This window comes from Coregonus lavaretus (assembly GCF_964263955.1).
Source record: "Coregonus lavaretus genome assembly, chromosome: 26".
Classification (NCBI taxonomy): Eukaryota; Metazoa; Chordata; class Actinopteri; order Salmoniformes; family Salmonidae; genus Coregonus; species Coregonus lavaretus.
In genome coordinates, this window is record NC_140013.1 from 13,827,871 (window position 1) to 13,848,224 (window position 20,354).

The following is a 20,354-nucleotide window of genomic DNA, read 5'->3' on the forward strand; positions in this document are numbered from 1 at the left end:
ATCAGAAAGATTTCTGGCTCCCAGCTGTCTTTTATACAGGTAACGAGCTGAGATTAGGAGCACACTCTTAAAGGAAGTGCTCCTAATCTCAGTTTGTTACCTGTATAAAAGACACCTGTCCACAGAAGCAATCAATCAATCAGATTCCAAACTCTCCACCATGGCCAAGACCAAAGAGCTCTCCAAGGATGTCAGGGACAAGATTGTAGACCTACACAAGGCTGGAATGGGCTACAAGACCATCGCCAAGCAGCTTGGTGAGAAGGTGACAACAGTTGGTGCGATTATTCGCAAATGGAAGAAACACAAAATAACTGTCAATCTCCCTCGGCAAGGGGCTCCATGCAAGATCTCACCTCATGGAGTTGCAATGATCATGAGAACGGTGAGGAATCAGCCCAGAACTACACGGGAGGATCTTGTCAATGATCTCAAGGCAGCTGGGACCATAGTCACCAAGAAAACAATTGGTAACACACTACGCCGTGAAGGACTGAAATCCTGCAGCGCCAGCAAGGTCCCCCTGCTCAAGAAAGCACATATACATGCCCTTTTGAAGTTTGCCAATGAACATCTGAATGATTCAGAGGAGAACTGGGTGAAAATGTTGTGGTCAGATGAGACCAAAATCGAGCTCTTTGGCATCAACTCAACTCGCCGTGTTTGGAGGAGGAATGCTGCCTATGACCCCAAGAACACCACCCCCACCGTCAAACATGGAGGTGGAAACATTATGCTTTGGGGGTGTTTTTCTGCTAAGGGGACAGGACAACTTCACCGCATCAAAGGGAGGATGGACGGGGCCATGTACCGTCAAATCCTGGGTGAGAACCTCCTTCCCTCAGCCAGGGCATTGAAAATGGGTCGTGGATGGGTATTCCAGCATGACAATGACCCAAAACACACGGCCAAGGCAACAAAGGAGTGGCTCAAGAAGAAGCACATTAAGGTCCTGGAGTGGCCTAGCCAGTCTCCAGACCTTAATCCCATAGAAAATCTGTGGAGGGTGCTGAAGGTTTGAGTTTAATGACTTGAAGAAGTTCTGCAAAGAGGAGTGAGGCAAAATCCCTCCTGAGATGTGTGCAAACCTGGTGGCCAACTACAAGAAACGTCTGACCTCTGTGATTGCCAACAAGGGTTTTGCCACCAAGTACTGTCATATTTTGCAGAGGGGTCATATACTTATTTCCCTCATTAAAATGCAAATCAATTTAAAACATTTTTGACATGCATTTTTCTGGATTTTTTTGTTGTTATTCTGTCTCTCACTGTTCAAATAAACCTACCATTAAAATTATAGACTGATCATGTCTTTGTCAGTGGGCAAACGTACAAAATCAGCAGGGGATCAAATACTTTTTTCCCCTCACTGTATTTAGAGAAGTTGCTACAGTGTAGTCCTAATTGAAAATCTATTGATAATATTGCAATGTTGTTGATATTGATTTACTTTTGCTTATTTATAGATTTGAAACCATTTGTCCTCCACATGACTCAAGTTGATGCAAGATGGTGACGCTTGATATATGCCATGGCATTGTATGGCCACTAGAGGGGAGAGATGTGTATGTTAAGGTAAAGGTTTAGCAAAGGAGTGTGGATTATTGTTTATCATAACCAATTTCATAATGATGATATTACTAGAAAGCGACAAGTAAAAGGGCTACACAGGACAACTTTATTTTTCATGAATAGATGTTTGTACATCGAATGACATACACTTTTGGTTTAATTCAGAATCTAGTAAGAATGACCGAAAGTGCAATTAGCAATGGTCACATTCTCGTTTTACTAGCCCCCTCATGCATAGTAACCCCACAGGAAGACTGCCACGGCCATCATAACCAGGGCATTAGCATCAACAACATGCTTCCAGAAGGGCTCCTCACTGATGTCAGGCAGCTCTTTGGACGCCTCAGTAACCTCCTCCTCTGTGAGCTCTGGGGCCTGAGAGCCGCTGACGCCACAGAACCAGCCAATGAGACGACAGATACCAGATTTGGGTTCTTCAGCATCCACTAACAAAGGAAAGAAATCAAAACAAGATTATGGGCTTGTTAGACATTGCAGCTGACTTTGCAGGCAAGTCAAGACTGACTGATCTACAAATCACCTTGCATAATAAATAACTACTCATTATTCGTAGATCAGTCAGTCACAATTGACCCACAATGCATCATGGATTTGATCCGCTCGACTGCGCCGTGTGTAGTGGTGGGGGGAGGTGACACCAAAGTGCAAGTACAGTACCAGTCAAAAGTTTGGACACACTTACTCATTCCAGGGTTTTTCTTTATTTTTACTATTTTCTACATTGTAGAATAATAGTGAAGACATCACTATGAAATAACACATATGGAATCATGTAGTAACCAAAAAAGTGTTAAACAAATCAAAATATATTTTATATTTGAGATTCTTCAAAGTAGCCACCCTTTGCCTTAACCGGTTTGCAAACTCTTGGCATTCTCTCAACCAGCATCATGAGGAATGCTTTTCCAAAAGTCTTGAAGGAGTTCCCACAAATGCTGAGCACTTGTTGGCTGCTTTTCCTTCACTCTGCGGTCCAACTCATACGAAACCATCTCAATTGGGTTGAGGTCGGGTGATGCAGCACTCCATCACTCTCCTTGGTCAAATAGCCCTTACACAGCCTGGAGGTGTGTTTTGGGTCGTTGTCCTGTTGAAAAACAAATGATAGTCCCACTAAGCGCAAACCAGATGGGATGGCGTATCGCTGCAGAATGCTGTGGTAGCCATGCTGGTTAAGTGTGCCTTGAATTCTAAATAAATCAGACAGTGTCACCAGCAAAGCACCCCCACACCTCCTCCATGTTTCACGGTGGGAACCACACATGCAGAGATCATCCGTTCACCTACTCTGCGTCTCACAAAGACACGGCGGTTGGAACAAAAATCTCCAATTTGGACTCAGACCAAAGGACATTTTTCCACCGGTCTAATGTCCATTGCTCTTGTTTCTTGGCCCAAGCAAGTCTCTTCTTCTTAATGGTGTCCTTTAGTAGTGGTTTCTTTGCAGCAATTTGACCATGAAGGCCTGATTCACGCGGTCTCCTCTGAACAGTTAATGTTGAGATGTGTCTGTTACTTGAACTCTGTGAAGCATTTATTTGGGCTGCAACCTGAGGTGCAGTTAACTCTAACTTATCCTCTGCAGCAGAGGTAACTCTGGGTCTTCCTTTCCTGTGGCGGTCCTCATGAGAGCCAGTTTCATCATAGCGCTTGATAGCTTCTTCAAGTGCAGTGCAAAAACCATCAAAGTTCTTGAATTTTCCGGATTGACTGACCTTCATGTCTTAAAGTAGTGATGGACTGTCGTTTCTCTTTGCTTATTTGAGCTGTTCTTGCCATAATATGGACTTGTTCTTTTACCAAATAGGGCTATCTTCTGTATACCACCTCTACCTTGTCACAACACAACTGATTGGCTCAAACGCATTAAGAAGAAAATAAATTCCACAAATTAACTTTTAACAAGGCACACCTGTTAATTGAAATGCATTCCAGGTGACTACCTCATGAAGCTGGTTGAGAGAATGCCAAGAGTGTGCAAAGCTGTCAAGGTAAAGGGTGGCTACTTTGAAGAACCTCATAAAATATATTTTGATTTGTTTAACACTTTTGGTTACTACATGATTCCATATGTGTTATTTCATAGTTTTGATGTCTTCACTATTATTCTACAATGTAAAAAATTAAGAGAAACCCTTGACTGGTACTGTATGTTTCTCTCATACCTGGGCTGTCCTCAGACTTGTCTCTGCTTTTCTCCTCTGCCTCCCTGCGTGCTATCCTCCCCTTCACTTCCTGCTTCCAATCAAGGTCATCCCTCTCTTCCTTGGAGTGGCGGAGGCTGAACACAAGACGGTGGAGCTAGGAGAAGAGAAGTTCAGTTCTATCAGAAATCACTCAGAGCATTAGATGGGGAGATGCATACCACCATAGGTTTATTGATCTCTGAGTTTATAGTAAGTTCTCATTATAGTGGGTAAGATTCCCCTGCATTAATTACATTTACATTTACATTTACGTCATTTAGCAGACGCTCTTATCCAGAGCGACTTACAGTTAGTGAATACATTTTTTTTTTTTTATACTGGCCCCCCGTGGGAATCGAACCCACAACCCTGCCGTTGCAAACGCCATGCTCTATCAACTGAGCTACATCCCTGCCGGCCATTCCCTCCCCTACCCTGGACGACGCTGGGCCAATTGTGCGCTGCCCATGAGTCTCCCGGTCGCAGCCGGCTGCGACAGAGCCTGGATTCGAACCAGGATCTCTAGTGGCACAGTTAGCACTGCGATGCAGTGCCTTAGACCACTGCGCCACTCAGGAGTACAATAATATCTAATGGATGCTGGCATTTGATAAAACAGACTGAGGCACACTGTCCATTCTGCCTATGAGCACTCACATGTTTGTCTTCTATGGCTGGTGAACAGTAGCTGACAAGCAGCACCAGGATGGAGGTGCAGAAGAAGAGGAGCACAGCGAAGTAGAGGTAATGGACCCCACACACCAGAGTGGGGCAGTCTGAGGGGAACAGGCAGCTGCCTGAGCCAAACCAAAACTCTGGCCCCATACGGCATAGCCCCATAGCTAGGCCCCCCATCAGGCCCCAAAACGCCCCCTGAAAGAAATGTCAATTTAGTACCAAAGTAAACAAAGAAGGAAAAGTTCATCCAGTGGTATATGTCTGGGCCTGTATTCACAAAGAGTCTCAGAGTAGGAGTGCTGATCTAGAATCAGTTTTGCATTTTAGATCATAATGAATAAGGTTATATGAACAGGGGGGCCTGATCCTAGATCGGCAGTCCTACCTTGAGATGCCTTGTGAATACGGGCCCAGATGTCTCTCACATTCATAGGTTACATCGCCAATGCTTTCCGTATGTCCTCTCTCAACTATGTTCTCTCACAACAATGTAACTAGAACACAACACACCCTCTGACCTCACCTGCTCATTGACCCTCTTCACAAACACAGCCAGGAAGAAGACTGAGGCGATGGGCGGGGCCAGGTAGCTGGTCACTGATTGGATGTAGTCAAACAGCTGACCGCTCTGGGCCGCCTGGACCACAGGGATCCAACAGATACTGACGGCTACGATGACAAGGACCCACACTCTGAGAGGGAGAGACGGAGTAAGTGAGAGGCAGCCATTTTATAGGATCATACATTATATTGACCTACTCCAGCAAATGGTCTGGGACAGCTGAACATTTCTACCTAAACCAAGTTTTTCTATGTAAACCAAGTGAAAGCAGGTGCAGACCTGCCAACGACCATGAGCTCGCTCTCTCTGGCCTGTGGTCTGAGGCGGGTCCAGATGTCCATGGTGAACAGGGTACTGCTGCTGTTGAAGATGGAAGCCAGGGAGCTCATCAGGGCCGCCAGCATGACCGCCAGCATCAGGCCCCTCAGACCTGGGAGAGAGGAGTGGGGAGAGGGAGAGGAGGGGGGAGGAAGACCAAGGTAAGATGATGGGAGAGATAAAACCATGGTAGCCATCTGCACGCAGTAAATTGTGTGTAAAAAAAATCATAATACAGTAACCGTTTCACCCAGATCTGAGCAACTAGTTCAGCAGAGGAGAGAGACTTCTCACCATTTGGCATGACAGAGACCACCAGTTTGGGGTAGGCAATGTTGGAGCAGCCCACCTCCGTCCCACACACCTGCTGACACACTTCTGGCACCACACAACCCACCTCATCTGTCAGAGAGAAGACAGGCTCTGTAACCATGGAGCCCATAATGACAGGAGGAATAGAGAGGGAACACCACACACACACACACACACTCATACATCTTCAGGGTAAAAGAGAAAGTGTAACAAACTGTCTTTAATTTAGTTGTTTTGCTGTGTGCTTGTTTCCCTGTTGATGAACCTAAAATATCAAATTCTCCACTCAACTCTGTGTCAATCCTATGATGGCATATTTGGGAACTCACCTGGGAAGAGTACGCGGCTGATCATTCCGGGGAACACCATAAGGAACATGGGGAGCAGTTTCAGGTATCCACACATGATGCAGCCCGCTTTCACATGGGTCAGACTGCGGGCCGCTAGGCAGCGCTGCACGATCACCTATACACACAGACATGGGGGAAGATACTAGATCAACTCAACCAACGATTCAATCTTCCCATCTGATCCATGTTGCTCCACATCCATCTAATTTAAGTATCTCTCATCATAGCAACAGAATGACCAGAGCAGACAAATTAGATTCAGTCAGCAATGTGCCGTTTTGAATGGGTCATCTACAGTAAATGCACTATGAAATAAACCCACATATGAATTCCATCCACTGTGTTCCTATGAGCTTATTTACCTGGTCGGTGCACCAATACCAGCCGCCCACGATGGCGATGCCAAAGAGGACCCCCGGCCAGGGCAGGTCCCCAGTCACGGGGTCCCTGAGCAGCTGGAAGGCGTCGTCTCGGGGGGTGAAGCACTGGGGGGAGATGTTGTAGCGCTGGGGCTCCAGGGACTGGTTCTTGGAGGGCAGTGCTAACCTGTACTTCTCCAGCAGAGCGTTGTAGCCCCCCACCTCAAAGAAGGCTGAGGACAGGAAGAGAAAGGAAGAGGGACACGTACACAATGTCACATATGGAGCAGAGGACTGGGGGATCTATAGTGGGTCTATAGTGAGGCCGGATCAAGGAAGTGGTTTACTAAAGGTGGTGGTGGATGAGAGTGGGAGGTTGGATGAAGGAGGGAGGGAGTGAGGAAGATCCACTGGACACAGCAGCTAATTCAACATGACCAGTTGAGTCATGAGTTAGACAAATGTATTAAAGTGTCACTCCACAATGATACAATAGTTGACAATACAAAATACACATTTTAAAAGTTACATTGTGGACCACTCAAATAGAGTTTTGAGACACTAAATGCAGTCATAGGAAAAACATGGTACAGTATTTCATTTGCAGGTACAGTATCTATAATACATGACATCATCGGTATCAGTTATTATACAGTGCATTCGGAAAGTATTCAGACTCCTTCTCTTTTTCCACATTTTGGTACGTTACAGCCATATTCTAAAATTGATTAAATAAAACATTTTCCTCATCAATCTACACACAATACCCCATAATGACAAAGCGAAAACAAGTTATTAGATATTTTTGCAAATGTATTACAAATAAAAAACAGAAATACCTTATTTACATAAGTATTCAGACCCTTTGCTATGAGACTCGAAATTGAGCTCAGGTGCATCCTGTTTCCATTGATCATCCTTGAGATGTTTCTACAACTTGATAGGAGTCCACCTGTGGTAAATTCAATTGATTGGACATGATTTGGAAAGGCACACACCTGTCTATATAAGGTCCCACAGTTGATAGTGCATGTCAGAGCAAAAACCAAGCCATGAGGTCGAAGGAATTGTCCATAGAGCTCCGAGAAAGGATTGTGTCGAGGCACAGATCTGGGGAAGGGTACCAAAACATTTCTGCAGCATTGAAGGTCCCCAAGAACACAGTGGCCTCCATCATTCTTAAATGGAAGAAGTTTGGAACCACCAAGCTATAATAATAATAATAATATGCCATTTAGCAGACGCTTTTATCCAAAGCGACTTACAGTCATGCGTGCATACATTTTTTTTTTTTTGTGTATGGGTGGTCCCGGGGATCGAACCCACTACCTTGGCGTTACAAGCGCCGTGCTCTACCAGCTGAGCTACAGAGGACCACAAGCTCTTCCTAGAGCTGGCCGCCCGGCCAAACTGAGCAATCGGAGGAGAAAGGCCTTGGTCAGGGAGGTGACCAAGAACCCGATGGTCACTCTGACAGAGTTCCAGAGTTCCTCTGTGGAGATGGAAAAACCTTCCCAAAGGACAACCATCTCTGCAGCACTCCACCAATCAGGCCTTTATGGTAGAGTGGCCAGACATGACAACCTGCTTGGAGTTTGCCAAAAGGGCATCTAAAGGACTCTCAGAACATGAGAAACAAGATTCTCTGGTCTGATGAAACCAAGATTGAACTCTTTGGCTTGAATGCCAAGCATCACGTCTGGAGGAAACCTGGCACCATCCCTACGGTGAAGCATGGTGGTGTCAGCATCATGCTGTAGGGATGTTTTTCAGCAGCAGGGACTGGGAGACTAGTCAGGATCGAGGGAAAGATGAACAGAGCAAAGTACAGAGAGATCCTTGATGAAAACCTGCTCCAGAGCGCTCAGGACCTTAGACTGGGGCGAAGGTTCACCTTCCAACAGGACAATGACCCTAAGCACACAGCCAAGACAACGCAGGAGTGGCTTCGGGACAAGTCTCTGAATGTCCTTGAGTGGCCCAGCCAGAGCCCGGACTTGAACCCGATCAAACATCTCTGGAGAGTCCTGAAAATAGCTGTGCAGCGACGCTCCCCATCCAACCTGACAGCGATTGAGAGGATCTGCAGAGAAGAATGGGAGAAACTCCCCAAATACAGGTGTGCCAAGCTTGTAGCGTCATACCCAAGTAGACACAAAACTGTAATCGCTGCCAAAGGTGCTTCAACAAAGTACTGAGTAAAGGGTCTGAATACTTTTGTAAATGTAATATTTCAGTATTTTTTATTTGCAAACATTTCTAAAAACCTGTTTTTGCTATGTCATTATGAGGTATTGTGTGCAGATTGATGAGGGAAAAAAAACTATTTAATCCATTTTAGAATAAGGCTGTAACGTAACAAAATGTGGAAAAAGTAAAGGGGTCTGAATACTTTCCGAATGCACTGTATATTACGTCATCTATACACATGTATGCATAAACAAAAAGTACAGTAGGTAAAAGGTCATTTAAGCACCAATAAAGAAACGTCTATATTTCTTGTTACTCAGTCATGCGTTGAGTAACAAGTGGAGTCAACAAGATGGAATGTGTGGCACAATGGACACAGGACTCTGAACTTACCGAAACCTGTGAGGCAGAAGGCGCCAGCGATGATGACAAATGTCTGGACTGTGTCTGTGTACATCAGAGCAGCTAGGCCCCCTATTGAGCAAAACAGATCATTACAGATTAATATGTTTCAAGTTTTAATGTCAATTGAGTGAAATGCCTTTCTTGCAAACTCAAAACCCAACAATGCAATAATCAATAACAATGTATTATTAGAAAAAAGCACACGAGAAATAAGAATATGAAATATACAATAAAGTAAGTATACTATATACAGGAAATATTTTTTAAAAGTCAGTTCCAATACCATATTTCCATGTGCAGGGATACTGGAGTGATAGAGGTATAGGGGCAACAATAACCCAGTTGATGAACAAACTACTGAGGTTATCTAGGACAGGGTTTTCCAAACTCTTGTTGTAGCCTTGGACAAAAACACCTGATTCAACTTGTCAAGGGTTTGATGATTCGTTGACAAGTAGAATCAGGTGTGCTTGTCGGGGGCCACAACAATAATATGTACTGTTGGGAGAACTGGAGTTGGGAAACACTGCTATAGGATACACACATACAATGATTATCTATTCACCTCTAGATGACCCTACACTCTCTTTGGGTTGAGGGTAACAGACCAAATGCCTGAGCCCCTGTTTTTTCCTATGGGTCATCTTTTGCAAACATGACCTCTCTTTAATCATGGACAGCCTTTTCTACAACAAGTAATTGTGTCTAATTTGATCAAACAGATGTTACCTGTGACTGTGTACAGAGCTGTGATGGAGAGGAGGGCTATCACAGCCACATAGATGTTCCAGCCTAGAGCCTGCTGTATGAACACTGCCCCGGAGAACATGTCCACCTGGAGAGAGAGATGACAGTCAGACTGGTCCACGGGTATGTTTATACCTCAATAAAACCTACAGAACTCAGGAGTCTTAGCAATACCACAGATTCTATCAATATTGAAGAAAATGTAATGATCAAGGACTTTATAGCATGTTACAAACAGTGCCCCATAGTTTTGTCCTAGACCAGGGCTCTCCAACCCTGTTCCTGGAGAGCCACCCCCTGTGGGTTTTCGCTCCAACTCCAGTTGTAACTAACCTGATTCATCTTATTAACCAACTCATAATTAGAATCAGGTGCGCTAGATTAAGGTTGGAGCGAAAACCTACAGGACGGTGGCTCTCCAGGAACAGGGTTGGGGAGCCCTATCCTAGACTCACAGAGATCTTGGTGAAGATGTAGAGGAACAGAGAAATGACGGAGAGGTACAGACTGATCCTGGTTCCCCCAAACCTCTTCTTCAGGTACTGAGGCATTGTAATTACCTAAGCAACGGGAAATGCAGAAATTACAGAGAAATGGACACAAAACTCTCCAGTATGTCATGTTAGCTGGCATATAATGGTCTTGTGTAATTTACCCCTGCTGTGAGGTAGACGGGGACAAACAGCCAGCCCAATAGGAGTACGATAAACAAGGCCTGGGTAGAGAAAGAGGGCTCCAATGTCAGAAGAATCTCAATTTCCTGATCAGCACATATTACAAAGTATTGTACTCGAAATATGTCATAACTTATTTTAAGGGGGCAAATGATACTTACATTCCACTCAAATCCCCCCACAGCAATTCCACTGGCCGCTCCGGTACCAGCAAGGCCCACAAAGTGACCACTACCAATATTACTGGCAAACAGTGATGCTCCAACCTATAGAGAGAGAGAGAGAGGGGAGAACTGTTAAAGGAAAAACACATCATCTAGATGATGTGGCAAGTGACACTTTGCTTCTTGAAAATCCTATATCTTGAAAGCTTGACTGTTGACATGCAAAACATTTTGGGACTGTATCAACAGTGGACTAATTAAACAAATACCAAAATATTGTTTTTGAGTGGTATTTAAGCAATAAGGCACGAGGGGGTGTGGTATATGGCCAATATACCATGGCTAAGGGCTGTTCTTACGCACGACGCAACGCGGAGTGCCTGGATACAGCCCTTAGCTGTGGTATATTGGCCATATACCACAAACCCCCGAGGTGCCTTATTGCTATTATAAACTGGTTACCAACGTAATTAGAGGATAAAAAAATAATGTTTTGTCATACCCGTGGTATACGTTCTGATATACCACGGCTGTCAGCCAATCAGCATTCAGGGCTCGAACTACCCAGTTTATAATGTCCTTTAACACACATTCAGGCTGTAATGTATACAATGGGACTGGGCAAGACAGGAAAGGTGAATGGAAGCCAAAACTAGTGGAAGCAGAGACCCAAAGGGTTAGTTAAAATACAAAGAGTTGTCACAGGGGTTAAAGATCAAGTTGAACTCACTGGCCACCATGTCATAGTCCGTCCTGCCAAAAAGTAGCCTCCCACAGTGCCACGGTTGGTCCGAAACATAGACTGGAAGACAGGACATTCACTGGATGTAAGCCCTAAGCAGTAGTTTACCTCATGACATATGCCTACCCTACTGTATTGTACATGTCAATAAGTGTTATATGATCTGTACAAATACCCAGTTTGACATGACATCATTATGATAAATTATACACGGAATCATGTATAACATAAAACTATGTTGATTCAAAACTATGTAGGCTACAGAACTGTAGACAGATATACAGATAGGTGTACTACTAACCCAGACGCCCACTCCAATGACCAGAATGAAGTAGCCGATGATGACAAAGATATCAGCTAGATTATTAATGGTCCCCTTCTCCGGTGTGGTCTCAGACGAGGGATTCTCCATTTCTCAACAAAAATGAAGGAAGGCGTCAACAGGCCTAATAATATCAAACCAAAGGATATCAGTCCAAGACGTGGAGCAAAGGATAATGATAATACAAGTGTCTTTTAAATAGAGGGCTCACTCACTTTCTAACGGCCGATAAGAGAAAGGCCAAGTGAAGGAGAGGACAGAATGGTCAGAGTGGTTGGTCAGTAAGACCTTTGGTCGCCAGAAAAAAGGCTGATTCAGGAGTTTATTAATGACAGTAATAATTAACACCTAGCCTCTTCAATGTTCACTTACACACACAGTTTAGTTCATTAGTCCAGTCCAACCTTCTATCGTAACATGTCAAACAAACTTGATTTTCTCTTCCATGTGCAAATTGTTATATCGGTAACTTACTTAATGTTACAGGTGTTAACATTTGGTTTACCGTGACCCAAAATGTGCCTAAAGCACGAACAAAGACCACATCCGCTGTCATATCGGTCTCTGACCAATGGAATCACCCCCACCACTACAAAGACCCTGCTGGAAATGTGTTGAGGGAGACTACGAGATTTGTGCATGAGTGACTACGAGACCGTCCATTCTAAATGTGAAACTGGTTAATCATTTATTCTCTTATAGTAACATACAGAAAATGACAGAAGGACCAGTTGTCATTGCCCAGAGAAATACTAAACAGGAGAATAATCCCAAAAATCTTTCTTAAACAAATATTCCTTTAATCATTTGATAGCATAACTGTCATCAAATTATCAATTTGTCTTTCAGTTCAAAAACATAAATCAGATTACATCATGTTTCTCTTAAGGGGTGTGAAGGATGGGGGGGGGGGGCTCCCCTGTTGTTACATACCATAATCCAACATTCACGCCCCAACACACATACACATTTGCACTCAGAATATCTTCACATAGCTCTGTGGCGCAAAGGGGCGTGTTCAACTAAAATTCAAAATAAACTTGTCTGTCTAAAAACCAAATAGTCATGTGTCAGGTATTCTGCGGGATCTGCCTGCTCTTGGTCTTGTGGTAAGTAAGTAACCAATGCATCTGGAAATTAAATCGAATTACGTAGTCTGTATTCTGAGCCAAAATAAAACAGAATTTTCTAAATGGAATTGTATTGAGACCTTAATCTTTACAAGACTGGCACAGATTACACAGTTGTTTGAGTGTGGAGACTTGGGTGCTATAGTGATTACGAAACCATGCTATCTCCTCTGATGATAACACTATTTGATTGGAGGAGGATAAGCGTTAGGAGGAATAGCGATGAAGAGAAACTGACCAAAAATAACAAGTGACTGAAATCTAGGTCATGTTGCAAAGGAAAACGAAAATGAATGTAGGTAGGTAGTCCTTCCATGTTTCAGTTAATTTTCTTCCGTTTGGTGCCTAATGAACATGGCCTTGGATCATTTGGTGAATTTCAGAAAGTTTGGGATAGAAAAGGCAGAGATAAATTTTAAAAACAAAAGTCTTCAAATTTCAATAAACAAATTTAAACCCTGCCAAACATTCACAGCCAGTCATTCACAACATAGGCCTATGCAGCTGTTAAATTCCTATAAGGTGGCAAAGGCTGAGGATGTGTGTTCAACAGGCAGACCAGTTTCAAACCATTTTAAATCAATTTTGTGAAGGACTTTGTTGGAGAAATTGTACATAAGTTATTCTACTCATTTACTATATTTCATTATGCCATTTCAGTACTGAATTGTTGTTTTCATAATGTGTGCTTGTGTGAGTATGATTACAGGACGAGTGAATGTGAGGAAGATTAGCAGTCAAGGTCGCGTCCAGCGAGGAGGAACCAGCTGCATGAGTTAGAAAAACAACTAATCTCAGAATGTGGGCACGCTCGGACAGTGTGCCAAGATAGAAGAAGTCACACTCAGATAATGGAATATGTGAACTGGTTTCAACTGGATCTGTTTATGCACCCTTCCCCATTAGCAGTTGAAACCTTCTGTAACTAGGGCGTTCCTAACTTAATAAAATGCAAGAGGAGCGGAGACTGATTCAGAGTGGTTTTGGAGGATTGTAACTGAGCAGTCTCCGAGCACTCTCCTTGCAAGTAAAATATACTAAATTCTCTGTGTCTTTTCTTGTGCAGGTTATTCTTATAAATGTTGGGGGTTTAAACCTAACAGACTTGAGCATTGTTGTGGCATACGGTGGTTACATTCAGATGAGAGTCCCCTTCCCCCCCACTGTCAAGTGTTAAAAGTTGATTACATTTCATTTCATTATTGAAACCCCATGAATGCTGGTCTTAGCCACAGCTCATTAGTCGTCATCAGGCTTGCGATCCTCCCGAGCCAGTCTCAGCCGGGACAGGATGTGTTTCTTGGGGAACTTAAGGGTGGTACAGCCGAACTGGCTGACTCCCCCTGTGTCTCCGGGTAGTTTCTCCCGTCTCTGGACCCAGCTGCGCCAGCCAGGCTTCCAACAGTACACACTGTCATAGAAACGGGAGCCGTTCTCCCCGCCCAGCACGTATATCCTGCGTTTCCACCTGGCCACGCCCCCGGCAGCGATCCGCCTGGGCAGCCCCGGGAAAACCACCGGACTGGGGGCTCGGTCGCTCCCCCCGCCCCCACCCCCGCCCCTCTCAGCCACCACTGCCCCAGTCACCTCCCGCTCCACCCCTGAGCCCCGGCCCTCCCTGAAGAAAAGCACTCGCCCCGTGGCTTCCAGAGGTTCCAGATGGGTGTAGTTCCCATCTATAAACTTTGTGGCATCCCTCATGTAGCCTCCGATGGCACAGACTCCTCCCCGCACCGCCACCCCTCCGGCCAGGCAGGTGGCGCCAGAGTCCAGTCCCACGCGGGTCCACGAGTCAGTCAAGGTGTGGTAGATGAGCACGCCAGCATGCACCACCGCCCGGTTCTGCTCCAGTGTGGTGCCGCCCAGAAGGTAGATGCGGCCACGCAGGGTGGCACAGGCAAAGGAGCGCAGCGGCAGGGGCAAACGGGGCCCCGGGCCCCACTGGAGAGAGGCCAGGTCCAGGATCTCACAGGAGTCCAGCATGGCTCCTCTGTTGCAGCCCCCCAGGGCGTAGAGTGACTCCCCACAGCCCAGCAGACCCAGCATGGCCCGGGGCGACACCATGGGCGACCGCTCCAGCCAGCGATCCAACACAGAGTCATACTCATGGACCTCCGTGGACACCGTGCCGCCCCGCAGGATGCCCCCCGCTACGAACAGCCGACCCCCGATGGCCGTGCAACCTGGGCACAGCAGAGAGCCCAGGGCAGCCAGCTTCTCCCATTTCCCTGTGCGCGGGTCGAAGCAGTCCACAGTGAAGTCCCTCTCGTTCAGCGACTCGTCCTCCCGCGGCTTCAGGTCCACACACACTATCTTCTTCTCGAACATGCCTTCCCGGGGCCTCAGCGGGCCGCCCTCTCCAGCTGCAGCAGGGCCCAGCTCCTGGCTCAGCCGCCGGCTCTCCTCCAGGGACAGCAGGCCGGGGCGGAGGTGGTGGAGCAGGGCCGGCATGTGGCTGTAGCGGTCCACGGGCTGGTGCTCGGCCCAGCGGCGCGCCGCGTCATACACCTCTGCTTCAGAGTCTACGCCCAGGCGGTCGGAGCCCAGCAGGCTGCCCAGGGTGCCAGGGTCCAGCAGCAGGAAGTCCTTCTGGCGGGCCACGCGGGGGAAGTGCTGGGCCACCAGTCTCAGAGAAGCCCTCAGGAGCAGCTGGTCGTGGTGGGAGCGGGCCAGAGAGTACATGCCCAGGCAATTGTCCACAGACAGGTGTTCAAACAGGAACCTACGAACACACACAGATGTTTGAGGATGGAAAACCGGACCATTTTTAAAAGCTGTCTTTTAAAAATGCTATCAAAACTCTTTGTGGCAGTTACTGAACTGCACAGGCTTAGGAGTATCAGCAGCATTCTGGACCGGGCAAATGACAACGTATCTATGTCAGGCAGCACTGACTATATAGTTACCTGGAGCACAGGTCCTGCAGGGGCATCACTTGAAGCCGATTGGCCGCCACAAACAAGTCCTCGGCCGTGTCCAGGCAGAGCCCCGCCTCCCCAGTGTAGACGAACTGGATGACAGTCTCCATGACTGACGGCGTCACCTCCTCCAATCGGATCTCAGTGAGGCGGGACTCCACCAATGGGCTAGTGAACATGGCACGGAAATACGGGCTGACTGCTGCCAAGAGGACTCTGAAGAGAGGCAGAAGCACGACGTCATTCACATAAGGGTGAGATAGGGTGTGACTACAATGAACTGCAGGAGACTGGAGTACTGAAATGGCAGAAGGCATCTGAGTATGTGTAACATATTCCTTTGTGTGTAGCAACATGCACTGTTTGGATGTCTGTAGTACACTAGAATTGGTACAAGGTCATTGAACCCACCTGTGACACATAAACCTCTTTCCCTCCACTAACAGTGTGACGTCACACAGCTGCTGAGCGTCCAGTAGCTGCTTCAACCCTTAGGGAGAGAAGTAGTAAAGAGTGAGGAGATAGAAAAAGGTACAGAGAGATAGAAAGAGACTTATATGATATAGGCAGCACATGACTGATGCATTAATTTGTACGTTCCCATTCCACCATACCATGTGTGACGTAGTCTCCTAAAGGAGTGGTGCTGTCATCGGGAAAGTCCTCTTCTTCGGAGTCGCTGTCCGAGAGGGGCTCCCCGCCCCCACCGTCGCCGTCCTGCCAGGGTTGTGGCCGCCAGGTGATCGTTCCTCCACGGACTGCACTCATCTGAAGATAGTCAAGCGTTGACATAATATACACAGGAATATCAAGAACCTTTAACAACAAAAAACGTTATTTCTGTCAAGGAGCCAGATACACAAGCTGGTGGCCAGTTATAATTATGATTTGATGTAGATAGATCTTAGTAATCTAATTAAGAGTAATTAGAGGGTCATGGTCAAGCTCAACTTCAAAGCCCTTTATGAATAGTATCCAACTCTAAGCTACAGGCTGAATTAATTAATGTCTTGCAAAGCTCTCAAACGCACCATTCCCTAGTCCTCGCTCTTATTGAGAAAATCAACAGGGTACATTCAGGAATAGTGACACAAAATGACAACAATGTTGTTGACTTTACCTTGATTAAAGGGAGACTACCCTACTTGGTGGTCCTGTCCTGGGCTCTGATTGAGTGGATGTCACCAGGGGCCAGACAGTTAGTAGCTTCACCTTTGGGCCCGATTGTCTGTAGTCAGTCAAGAAGGGACGCTGACAGTTGCCATCCGTGTGTCCCACCCTCCGATCCGCCTTGCCTGTCCTGGTCTGAGTGAGTATGGCCTCCAGTGTGAGGTGAAGCACGGCTCATGGTTCTCAGAACCACCATGCAGGCTATAACAACAGACCGCCCGGCGCGGCTAACGTTAGTTAGCAACTGCTGAATGCAGTTCTCTTAAAAAACATCCGTCAAAGCACCCCTTTCTGTCTTATCCTGGGAATTAGTCAATCATGGCATAAAATACAAACATCCCAAACGCATTACGGATGTTAAAAAGACAAAATACTGGTTTTATCGCCCTAGAGACATGCCCGACTATTGTCGGCCGCACAATTCACTTTTCCCCCTGTCCGAACCGCATTACCGCAATGCAATAGTTCCGCTAGTCTCATTGGCTAGCCTTTGAACCGGTGCACGGATGTGACGTTATGTTTTGGACTCACTCGTGGGCCTTATTTTATAACTACAGCGAATTTAAGCGATATTTAATGTTTTCTACTTTCTAAACACACAGTCATTTGTTACAAATGTTGTTTATATAATTTTAAGGTCCCGTCATTTCATTGGTTGTTTTATTTGGTTCCGCCTCTATTTACCAGCCTCCTTCCGCAATGAAACATGGCGACTTGCATTTGCATGGTTGCCCGGCTTGGCACATTGAATGTCTTAAAACCGGTTTCAAGACACTTTACATGACAGGGAACGAAAGTATTTACCACCAGCCGCTCCACACATGAGTTGCGAAGTAGTCTTTACGAACATGTCCGCGAGGGCTACAGTGACAAGCCAGACTTGGACATGCGACTTGTGTGCGAGGAGACTGACAAAGTCATTGCCAATGTGGAGACTCTGAAAGGGGATCTACGGGGAGCAGATTTCAGGGAGATTGTAAGCTTTTCTGTATATCCCATCTCACTACACCATGTTGAATACTGTAGATGTAGCCTAGTTACATACACTTTGCATGCTCTCTTGGCCATCAAGTCATTGAAGTGTGCAAGAAAGATTGCTTCTGTGCTTTCATATGCTCTGTCTGTCATTTGCCTTGAAGTACATGCACATGAATACAGCCTCCCTGGATGTGGCAGTGTAGCCTACTGCATTTGTATCAAGCCCATTGCCTGGTCTCTATAGGCCTACGTCAGAGGTGTGTTTCTGATGTAAGTGTGTGTTTGGCAGCAACTTGAGGCAGTGCGCAAGGAAATCTCACAGCTGGAGGAGCAGAAGAAAGTGATTAGTCACAGAGTTAGGGCTCTTGTGGTCAGTTGATATATTGACAATGATACCAATAACTGTGCTTCAAAACATTGTTTTCATGTTATGATGAGATATTATTTTGTGGGATTATTGTGATCAACATTTCCCTTCTCTTCACAGGATCAGAATGACAAGAAAGCCCTAGCTAATTTAAGTTCTGCCTTGTCTGCTGTGGCCTTATGTTATTTTCACTTAACCATAAGGCTGAAGAGAAATAATACCCTTGTGGAGTAATTAACCCCTTATCTTCTTCAGATTCCTGAGTTCAAGGAGGCTACAAAGGAGGGTCGGGAGATCCGCCACCGGCTGAGCCAGCTTTACCCCCGAGAGAGTGAGCTGGAGGAGGAGCACTATGGCCGAGCCCTGAGGCTGCCCAACACCACACACCCCAATGTGGTGAGAACACACACACACACAAACACAAAAAGTTCAAAAGGCTTCTTAACAGCTTCTACCCCAAGCCATAAGACTGCTGAACAGCTAATCAAATGGCTGTCCGGACTATTTGCATTGACCCCCCCCCCCCCTTTTTTTTTTTACGCTGCTGCTACTCGCGGTTTATTATCTATTATCTATGCATAGTCACTTTACCCCTACCTACATGTACGTATTACCTCAACTAACCTGTACCCCCACACATTGACTCGGTACCGGTACCCCCTGATTATAGCCTCATTATTGTTATTTTATTGTTGCTCTTTTAATTTTTTACTTTAGTATATTTAGTAAATATTTTTCTTAACTGCATTGTTGGTTAAGGTCTTGTAAGTAAGCATTTCACGGTAAGGCGCATTTCTTGTAAGTAAGCATTTCACGGTTTGGCGCATTTCACATGCGCCAAATACCTGTTGTATTTGGCGCATGTGATAAATAACGATTTGATACGTGTGAGGCAATTATCTATTGTTAGATAATCATTCTGAGAGAGACCTATGCATAGAGACAGACATTTAACTATAGGAACACATGTTTGCATACCTGGAAAAGTCAATAGTTTGGAACTCCGGTTTCATTTTCAAACTTCCCATCGCCCTCTTTCAGCCAATTGGAGATGAGAGCCAGGCGAGAGTGGTGGAGCTGGTTGGACAGAAGCCAGGTGAGGAGGTGGAACAACACAATTACATGCTGTCCTCATGATCTCATAGACGTACACAGTAGGGCAGTATTTGATATACAGTTGTCCCTGACCTTTTTCATCAGTGTTTGACTTCAAACCCAGGGTACACCTAGAGATCGGGGAGGAGCTTGGTCTTATCAGACATTTTACTTTTTTTTTTTTTTTTACATTTTAGTCATTTTAGCAGACGCTCTTATCCAGAGCGACTTACAGTTAGTGCATACATTTTTTTTTTCATACCCCCTGTGGGAATCGAACCCACAACCCTGGCGTTGCAAACGCCATGCTCTATCAACTGAGCTACATCCCTGCCGGCCATTCCCGCTGGAGGAGTTCCTGTCCCTGCAGAAGGAGATCTTCACTTCCCTGGAGCTCCACTATAGGTCAGTGTTCCTCTCTGGCTGTCTGCATACACTCAATGTGGCTGGATAGATGCATAGCTTATGCTTTGAGGCACTGTACAGTGTATTTTGACATTTGTACACACCATAGCCATATATTTACATATACTGTACATATTTAGTTGTTTAGGCTGAGCTACACCTTGTTTGTGCAAATACTCCCACACTGTATTGATTTTACTCATTAAACCCTAGCAAGAGTGTTCCTCTAACCGCTGCATTCTCTGTACCTTTAGAGTACTGGACATGCCGACCCAGGAGCTAGGTCGCCCAGCACACAGGAAGTACGACATTGAGGCCTGGATGCCAGGGAGGGACAGCTATGGCAAGGTGGGCATGATGGCACTACTATGATTGGTTAATCATATCCTGTATGGATGTTGTTTTTGTTTGAAAATAATTTTTGCTCTCAAAGCACTGGTGTCGGTTTTGTTATCCAGGCTTGACGTTTTTGTTTCTTGATTGGCTTGCCTTAGATCTCCAGTGGATCTAACTGTACAGACTACCAAAGTAGATGCCTCAATATCCTATATGAGGGGGAGGATGGTAGCCTACACTACGCTCATATGGTGAGACCAGGAAGGGGCCAGTACATTCTTTATGTTGTGAGATTCAGTATTTCTGTAATAGATTCCACAAGAAGAGTTTAACCATTTTCTAAGCGTTTGAAT

At 45.7% G+C, this 20,354-nt stretch overlaps 3 protein-coding genes across 4 annotated transcripts; 1 reads left to right on the top strand and 2 right to left on the bottom strand.

Annotated features, from left to right (window-relative positions):
- Window positions 1-1,664: 1,664 nt before the first annotated feature.
- Window positions 1,665-11,802, bottom strand: LOC311101379 (sodium/glucose cotransporter 2-like). Its single transcript, XM_084142513.1, has 15 exons — window positions 11,582-11,802; window positions 11,269-11,340; window positions 10,536-10,640; window positions 10,356-10,415; window positions 10,156-10,260; window positions 9,683-9,788; window positions 8,942-9,022; window positions 6,362-6,591; window positions 5,979-6,114; window positions 5,632-5,739; window positions 5,299-5,449; window positions 4,981-5,149; window positions 4,437-4,652; window positions 3,759-3,894; window positions 1,665-2,018 (listed from the first exon to the last, which is right to left on the bottom strand). Exons 1-15 carry the CDS (start codon window positions 11,690-11,692, stop codon window positions 1,801-1,803), a joined length of 2,004 nt encoding a protein of 667 aa, XP_083998639.1. The 5' UTR covers window positions 11,693-11,802; the 3' UTR covers window positions 1,665-1,800.
- A 470-nt stretch (window positions 11,803-12,272) lies between these two features.
- LOC311102228 (kelch-like protein 40a) lies at window positions 12,273-17,298 on the bottom strand. The gene is made up of 5 exons (XM_084143485.1): window positions 16,771-17,298; window positions 16,265-16,418; window positions 16,062-16,140; window positions 15,639-15,866; window positions 12,273-15,454 (listed from the first exon to the last, which is right to left on the bottom strand). The coding sequence occupies exons 2-5, from the start codon at window positions 16,416-16,418 to the stop codon at window positions 13,972-13,974; spliced, it is 1,944 nt and encodes a 647-aa protein (XP_083999611.1). The 5' UTR covers window positions 16,771-17,298; the 3' UTR covers window positions 12,273-13,971.
- Window positions 17,299-17,511: 213 nt separating this feature from the next.
- On the top strand, window positions 17,512-20,256 carry LOC311101396 (serine--tRNA ligase, mitochondrial-like). Of its 2 annotated transcripts, XR_014609920.1 has the most exons (6): window positions 17,512-17,796; window positions 18,421-18,561; window positions 19,207-19,261; window positions 19,366-19,665; window positions 19,920-20,013; window positions 20,160-20,256. XR_014609920.1 is itself a non-coding variant. In XM_084142529.1 (3 exons), exons 1-3 carry the CDS (start codon window positions 17,707-17,709, stop codon window positions 19,300-19,302), a joined length of 327 nt encoding a protein of 108 aa, XP_083998655.1. In that variant the 5' UTR covers window positions 17,512-17,706; the 3' UTR covers window positions 19,303-19,403. The 2 variants fall into 2 exon arrangements, 1 of the variants encoding a protein (XP_083998655.1); XM_084142529.1 differs by lacking the exons at window positions 19,920-20,013; window positions 20,160-20,256 and having other exon boundaries at window positions 19,207-19,403.
- The last annotated feature ends 98 nt before the right edge of the window (window positions 20,257-20,354 follow it).

What these genes read in the sequence shown, in the direction of transcription:
- LOC311102228 (XM_084143485.1), bottom strand. Translation starts at nt 16,418, where the DNA reads ATGAGTGCAGTCCGTGGAGGAACGATCACCTGGCGGCCACAACCCTGG. An exon ending in AGGAGACTACGTCACACATG is followed by an intron (nt 16,141 to 16,264) that starts GTATGGTGGAAT and finishes TCTCTCCCTAAG; the next exon opens with GGTTGAAGCAGCTACTGGAC. An exon ending in CTGCAGGACCTGTGCTCCAG is followed by an intron (nt 15,455 to 15,638) that starts GTAACTATATAG and finishes GTGTGTTCGTAG; the next exon opens with GTTCCTGTTTGAACACCTGT.
- LOC311101379 (XM_084142513.1), bottom strand. Translation starts at nt 11,692, where the DNA reads ATGGAGAATCCCTCGTCTGAGACCACACCGGAGAAGGGGACCATTAAT. An exon ending in ACATCTTCACCAAGATCTCT is followed by an intron (nt 9,789 to 10,155) that starts GTGAGTCTAGGA and finishes CTCTCTCTCCAG; the next exon opens with GTGGACATGTTCTCCGGGGC. An exon ending in CAGCCGCGTACTCTTCCCAG is followed by an intron (nt 5,740 to 5,978) that starts GTGAGTTCCCAA and finishes TCTCTCTGACAG; the next exon opens with ATGAGGTGGGTTGTGTGGTG.
- LOC311101396 (XM_084142529.1), top strand. Translation starts at nt 17,707, where the DNA reads ATGCGACTTGTGTGCGAGGAGACTGACAAAGTCATTGCCAATGTGGAG. An exon ending in GAGCAGATTTCAGGGAGATT is followed by an intron (nt 17,797 to 18,420) that starts GTAAGCTTTTCT and finishes TATCTTCTTCAG; the next exon opens with ATTCCTGAGTTCAAGGAGGC. An exon ending in ACACCACACACCCCAATGTG is followed by an intron (nt 18,562 to 19,206) that starts GTGAGAACACAC and finishes GCCCTCTTTCAG; the next exon opens with CCAATTGGAGATGAGAGCCA.